This window comes from Colobus angolensis, unplaced genomic scaffold (genome assembly GCF_000951035.1).
Source record: "Colobus angolensis palliatus isolate OR3802 unplaced genomic scaffold, Cang.pa_1.0 Scaffold136, whole genome shotgun sequence".
Taxonomy (NCBI): domain Eukaryota; kingdom Metazoa; phylum Chordata; class Mammalia; order Primates; family Cercopithecidae; genus Colobus; species Colobus angolensis.
The window spans coordinates 768,559-774,757 of NW_012114444.1; the positions used below are offsets into that span (position 1 = coordinate 768,559).

Below are 6,199 nucleotides of genomic sequence, written 5' to 3' on the forward strand. Positions count from 1 at the left end.
CCCGTGGGCGCGCTCGCAGAGCTGCCAGAGCCGGGGAAGGGGCCGCGAGTCCTTGGCGGGCGTCCCGGCAGCAGGTTACTCTTTAACGCTCCACTGCCCACCTCCCCCACCCGTTACGTAACACCAGGCTGGGTAGCGGAGCCCTCCCGTGGCGTCCAGGGTCCAAGTCCCACCCCGGGGCGGCCACCCTGCCGGCTGCGCTGTCCCCCGGGAGCGACTCGGACCCCGTCCCCGCACTCACCGGGAGTCTGGCCGGCAGGAGCACCGCCTTGGCTAGGCCCGGGCGCCCCGGGGGCAGTCAGCCCCCCAAGGCCAGAGGGGACAGCTCCAAGCCTTCCAGACAAGCCCCCCGCCCCAACCCGCCCAGCTTTCAAGAAGAGCAGGCTGCGAGGCTGGCCGCGTTCCTCCAGCGAGGGCGCTTTATTTAGACGCGGGCCTTCTCTGGAGCTCGGGCAGGCCGCGGCTGTCAGAGCGGCCAGGACCTCACGGACCTCACCGGCTGGCAGCCCGGGGACCTGGGACTGGCGCTGTCAGCTGTGAGGCGGGGCGGGGAACGGGCCTCACTCTGGAGGAAGGAGCACAAGTCCTTGAGTGTTCGGGGCAGGGAGGGGTCTCCAGCCCCTCCCTAGGCTCGGGCAGCTGGAAGCAGGAGGCGTCCGAGTCCCACACGTGCTGCTTCTGCCAGCAGGGTCCCCCAGCTCCCGGATGCTCTCATACACGTTTTCCAGGGGGCTGCTGTCCACATCCAGGGCCCTGAGCGGGAGGGTCGGGTAGGCCAGGTCACTCGCCAGGGCCAGAATCGCTCCCTGGCCCTTGGGGTCCAGCGGGTCTGTGGTGGGTCCTGGGTCCCTCCTTTTAGGCTTGCAGACCCTGGAGTACAGGACGTCCACCTGGAGACAGGAAGCCAACCCGAGGAGGGGTCAGCACCATCCAACCTGCTGAGGACCTGCCGGCCCTACCCACAGTGCCCCACCCTGGCCCACATTACCTGAGCGGCCGGGGTCACCTCAGCCTTCCCCAGCTGTGGCTCTTGGGGACTGCGATGGGTCCCTTTGCGCTTCTGGACGCGGGCATACTCAGCCACCAAAGGGCTGGCCGCCAAGCTGACCCCGGGGAGGGCTGCCAGCCCCACATTGGAATAGGTGGCCTCGGGGCCAGCGCACCTTGCGGTGGCTGCAGCTGCCGGCAGAGCCCAGGGCAGCTCCTGGTGTGGGAAGGCAGAGAGGGCTGCCGGCGGCGGTCCGGTGATGTCCCTGGACACCTCCAGCCAGTGTGGGCGCAGGAGATCCATGCTGGCAGGCCGCAGGGCTGGGGGTGGGGTCAGGGCAGAGTTCACTCGGGGCAGGTGGCAGGAGCGGGTCTGACCCAGGGGTTGGCACAGTAAGCCCCACCCGGCCACCCCCATCCCGCCCTCCGCTCACCCCTGCTGCTGCGCGGGCCCCGGTGCAGCTCGTGCAGTCTGGTGTCCGACTTGCTGAGGGAGCAGAGGTGGGTCCGCCTCAGCAGGGACTGGGGGCGAGGAAGGCTGGTCGGTCCCCTGCGGGCCCCGCCCTGGTCCCCGGGACAGCCTGGCACTCACCGCTTCCGCTCCCATCGCACTGCCCTGCAGCCTCGCCCGCTGCCTCCGCACCCTCTTCCTGGGGGCTAGAGCGTCCTCAGGCCTTGGGGGTAGAGGCGGGGGGGCGGGGTGGTCAGCCTCAGGTCCAAGGCCCAGTGCAGGGGCGAGTACAAAGCTGGGGGCGCGGGCCTGCCTCCAGCCCCTTCCCGCGCTGGGCTGAATGGCAGCCGCAGAAAGGCGCCAGACAGAGCCGGGCTGATGGACGTACCTGCGGCAGGCTGTGCACAGCGACCACAGCCAGAGGAGCAGGGCACAGCACCCTAGAACCCAGAGAGCAGGAGGAGCCCAGGACACTGGCAGCCCCATCCTGTGACGCCAAGACCCTGTGGGCAGAAGAAAGGGGCACTGGGTGCTGGCCAAGGGGACCTACGCCACTTGGCAGCCCCAAATCTGCACCTCCCGCGGCTGCGGGGCTCCTGCGTCTCCCGTTCCTGCTCTGACTCGGCACAGGAAGCCCCAAGGCCTGGCAGTAACTCCCTCCCAGAGGTGCCCACCTTCCCTTCTGGCAGGGGCTCCCGGTGAGGTGAGGTGAGGTGAGCAAGGGCTGCTCTGCCTGGCCCCTGGGTGTCCCTGCAGGTGACCATGGTAACGCCCAGCATGGCCGTGAGGAGGGCAGGGCAGCTGTGGCCACTATAGCCCAAATTGTAACCAGCATCGGGGGGAGGCCCTGGGTGTGCACCACAGGCCACAGACGCCACCTGCAACCACCCTCTGCCCAGACATGGTCTCCTGTGTCAGGTAGTGCCCCCAAGCCACTCACCAAAGGGCCCAGAACTGGGAGAAGTTGGAGGCTGGGTCAGCAGGCAGCAGCAGCAGCTGCTGGGGGTGCTGATACCCCCACCCCACTTCTGGCTCTTCTTGTCGGCCACTGTCTCTGCCAGAGGATCTGTCCCCTTCTTGGGGATTAGCAGAACTTCTGGGGGTGGGGGACGCCTCATAGTCAGCACATCCCGCGGCAAGGAGGCAGCCGCTGGCGGGTGAGGGGTGGTCTCTAGAGTTTGGGGCCAGTCTGCCCAGACCCAGGGCGTGGTTTCAGCCCGGCCGACTAACCCAGCTACAGCCACGTCCCAAGGCCTCCCAGACCCCAGCTACCCCCAGGAGGGGACTTGGGGATCTGCCCAGGCACTTACCAAGCCCACGGCCAGGGGTCCTCAGCTCTGTCTGGGGCAGGCCAGGAAGGTCTTTGTGCAGCCCTCGGCTGAGCTCCCCACCTCATCACTTCCTGCTCCTGTTGCCGAGCGCCTCCCCTGAGCCTCCCACCCTGGGCAGCAGCCACCACCGCAGCCTCACCCACCTGCTGCGCCCCGCCCGAAGCCTAGATGAAACGTGTGTGCCTCAAGCCCGCACTGTTCTGACAGCCTAACTCACATCCCCTCCACACATGAAGACGTGAGCAGAGCTGGCACAGAACCCCCAAACCCACAGGGCCAGGTCTGCCTGCCTCACCAGGAGTACCCCACGTGGTGGGCCACAGTCCTCCCACCCGTCTCGCCCGCTGGCCTGTCTTGCCCGCTGGAGCAGCACTGAGCTCCACCCATCTGTGGGTGTCACGCAGCCTGGCGGGCACCCTGGCCTCCAATCTGCCTTGGTCAGAGAAGGGAGAGAAGGGAGAATGCTGGCCTCCTAGGCCCCTCCAGCCCAGCTCGCCTCTCACCACAGCCCTGCACAGACCCTTCTCTCCCCAGAGACCCTGCAGCCAGCTGATCTCCACTGAATGACACTGTGATGAAATCACTTTAATGTCCTTGCCAAGGAAATGCCGAAGACACTGGCAGGTGGGCAAGAAAGTGTCCAGACAGGACCCTGCAGCCCCGTCTCCACTCAGCAGGGTCCGCACACCCCAGGCCAGCAGGCTGGCCCCTCTTCGGGCAACACTGGTCTTCCTGAGGGCAGCCCGTGCTGGGGTCCCACACTTCGTCCATAGTGCTTGCGGGGTTCTCTAGAACTCAGTCATCTTCTTGTGGGTGTCTGCCTTCCTCTGCTCCTGCTGCAGGCCTGCTTCCTGAGCCCGGAGCTGCCCCAACTGGCGCTGGGCTCCTGCCAGCTTCTCCTGCAGCTGGGCTGACGCCACGCTATGCCTGTGGAGGGGCTCACCAGTCAGTGTGGGGTCCCGGGCCATGCCGCCAGCCCCAGGCTGCCATGTCCACTGCCCGTGTGCCCACTGCCCGTCCTCCAACATGCAGACCCCTCCTGGACTCAGCCTGACATGCTTGGGTCAGGTGACCTCCCGCAGGTGTTCTGGGGGCAGAGTCACCCTGGGTTTCCCTCTGCCCTGAGCCGGGCCCCACACGTACCGGCCAGCATTGCGGGTGAGAGCCTCCTGGATGCTCCTGATGTCCCGCTGGGTTCGCTCGATCTTCTCCTCGGTCTGGAAGAGCCGCAGGCTCAGGGCCCGCTTGGCGCTCTTGCTGGCATGGTACATGTCCTTGCTCCTCCTCCCTGCCGGGGCTGCCCCAGCCTCTAGAGCCCCAGGAGCCTGGCCTTGCAGCTTTTCATTGAGGAAGTCAAACACATTCCGGGGAGGTGGGCGGCCCCCAGGCCGGGCCCCTCTTCCCCGGCACCTGGGGGGCTTGTTGGTGCCAGCCTTGCCAACCCTGGTCCGCTTCTGCAGTGTCTCCACACACTGGTCCAGCGACTTCCCTCGTGGCAACACTACAGCATGGATGGGCTCCACCCGGCCATCTGCGTGTCGGCCCAAACCTGAGCACAGGAACGGCAGTGCTGTGGCTGCCGGACCCCCGGGAACCTGACGGCTGCGGGACCCCCGGGAACCTGACGGCTGCGGGACCCCCGGAACCTGACGGCTGCCGGACCCCGGGAACCTGACGGCTGCGGGACCTGGTCTGCTACCCACTGCTGCTGCCGCCTCTGCCCACTTCTCCAGGGCAGCTTGTACTCACCCTTGCCAAACTCGTAGCCCATCTTGGTGAGGAGTCTGGAGCCTATGCCTCGCGTGTGCACCTCCCAGCCGGCAAAGGCAGAGCTGCAGGTCCCGGAGTCGACAGTGTCCGACCCCACCACTGCAAGAGAGGGACAGAGGGCAGTGGCCCGGCCAGGGCAGAGGACGATGCATGGTGAGCTGGGCTCTGACCAATGAGCTCAGATCCTGGGCAGAGCCCCAACACCCCACCGCTGGGGCTCCGTGCTCTGTCACTGAGGCTGCTGTGGGCATGTGACACCAGGCAGAGTGCATGGCAGTCCCCACAGCCTCCTGCAGCGTGGCCCCTCCTCCATAGCCCTCTCCTGCCCCTGCCCTTCTCCACCTTCGCAAGGCCGTGAGCTCCTCACCTGCCCTCACAGAGTCCTTGGTTTGGTCCTCCTTCACCAGGGACATGGGGCTTCAGAAACCACCATCACTGATCCCTGGGTACACCTTCAACATGCAGACCCCTCCTGGACTCAGCCCACCATGCTTGGGTCAGGTGACCCTCCCGCATACACACACACACACGCATACACACGCTCCTCTGGAGAGCTGGACACCGGCCACTAGTTCCCATTCCCGAAGCTTCCACCCTGGCTGTCTAAACACAACCTCTGTCTGCCAGGATCCACCAGGCACCCAGATCCCAAGTTTGAGAAGCCATGCAGAGGAGCTGCCCCTCTTGCACTCCAGGCCCCATCAGTTGGTCATTTTCTGTGACTTCCTTGGCAACTCCGACGCCTCCTCTCCTATGGCCACAGCCATGACCATGGCCTCCCATCAATGAGACCGTAGCTGTTGTACCCACACTCCTTGAAGACAAAGGCCACCACGGATCTACCCCGGCCCTTCACTCGCGCTCCTGTACCCCTGCCCCACACGGCCTCCCCAGGCACGGCTGGCGCCCTCGCTGTGGTCACTCTCTCCAATAGTTTGGTTAGATGGTCGGTGCCCTCAAAAGCCAGGAGCCTCTCAGGGTGACCCCACCTTCCTGGCTCCTGGGTTCCGCAGCTGCTGCCATACCTCTGGCATAGCTGGAGTCACCTGTGCCATCGCTGTCTGAGTCGGACTCTGTGGCCTCTGTGCGCAGTGGGGGCAGTATGCCGTCCCCCTCCACCACGGCCTCCCTCAGCAGCAGCGAGTCAAACTTGACTGTGTAGTAGCCATTGTCCACATCTAGAGGCAGAGACAAGCTGCAGGTCAGCATCCTTGACAGCAGGTGCCACTGATGGGGAACCACCCTGGACATCAGGAGCAAGGCAGGGCAGAGGCTGGGGGTAGATGTGCTCATTTCGGGCCCAGAGCCAGAGTCCCAACACTCATCCCAAAGGAGGCAGGGAGCAGCCACGCAGGAGGCAGGGAGCGGCTGCGCAGGGGGCGGGGAGCGACCACACAGTAATAACACGTGTGGAGCCTGGGAGGGTATTCCCGGGAGGCCTCCACGGCCAGCCTCACCGGTGATGCGCGCTGCGTGCCAGAGGCCATCCTGGTGCTTGGCCAGACACGCAGAGCCGGCCTGCAGGGAGCTCAGGTCTGGGTCCTGGAAGGGGCGCAGCTCATCCAGAGAGACCACCTGCCCATGGGAGAACCTGCAGACAGAGCCATAGGGGGCAGGGCTCAGACATGGGCCACCAGGGGCAAATAAACCCACGAGCACT

General features: G+C 65.8%; 3 protein-coding genes across 4 annotated transcripts in view; all 3 read right to left on the reverse strand.

The window, feature by feature from the left end:
* Positions 1–6,199, reverse strand: part of DNAJC5 (DnaJ (Hsp40) homolog, subfamily C, member 5) — a 1,035,873-nt gene that overhangs the window by 228,985 nt on the left and 800,689 nt on the right. The window lies entirely within an intron of this gene.
* Positions 398–2,829, reverse strand: LIME1 (Lck interacting transmembrane adaptor 1). Its single transcript, XM_011934459.1, has 6 exons — positions 2,749–2,829; positions 1,827–1,941; positions 1,580–1,661; positions 1,422–1,509; positions 989–1,308; positions 398–890 (listed from the first exon to the last, which is right to left on the reverse strand). The coding sequence occupies exons 2-6, from the start codon at positions 1,922–1,924 to the stop codon at positions 561–563; spliced, it is 918 nt and encodes a 305-aa protein (XP_011789849.1). The 5' UTR covers positions 1,925–1,941; positions 2,749–2,829; the 3' UTR covers positions 398–560.
* Positions 3,334–6,199, reverse strand: part of ZGPAT (zinc finger, CCCH-type with G patch domain) — a 36,569-nt gene continuing 33,703 nt past the window's right edge. The window contains exons 2-6 of one of the 2 annotated variants that reach the window (XM_011934458.1): positions 5,997–6,130; positions 5,592–5,717; positions 4,519–4,638; positions 3,913–4,318; positions 3,334–3,696 (exon numbers count right to left, since the gene is read on the reverse strand). In XM_011934458.1, coding sequence (XP_011789848.1) covers positions 3,558–3,696; positions 3,913–4,318; positions 4,519–4,638; positions 5,592–5,717; positions 5,997–6,130 — 925 coding nt within the window. In that variant the 3' untranslated portion in view covers positions 3,334–3,557. Of the gene's footprint in view, positions 3,697–3,912; positions 4,319–4,518; positions 4,639–5,564; positions 5,718–5,996; positions 6,131–6,199 lie in introns of both variants that reach the window. The other variant, XM_011934457.1, reaches the window with a different exon arrangement.

Bases quoted from the DNA above. Each gene is read 5' to 3' on its own strand.
- LIME1 (XM_011934459.1), bottom strand. From the start codon at position 1,924: ATGGGGCTGCCAGTGTCCTGGGCTCCTCCTGCTCTCTGGGTTCTAGGG. The intron at 1,662-1,826 runs GTACGTCCATCA...TCTACCCCCAAG, and splicing joins CTGTGCACAGCCTGCCGCAG to GCCTGAGGACGCTCTAGCCC. The intron at 891-988 runs GTAATGTGGGCC...TCCTGTCTCCAG, and splicing joins AGGTGACCCCGGCCGCTCAG to GTGGACGTCCTGTACTCCAG.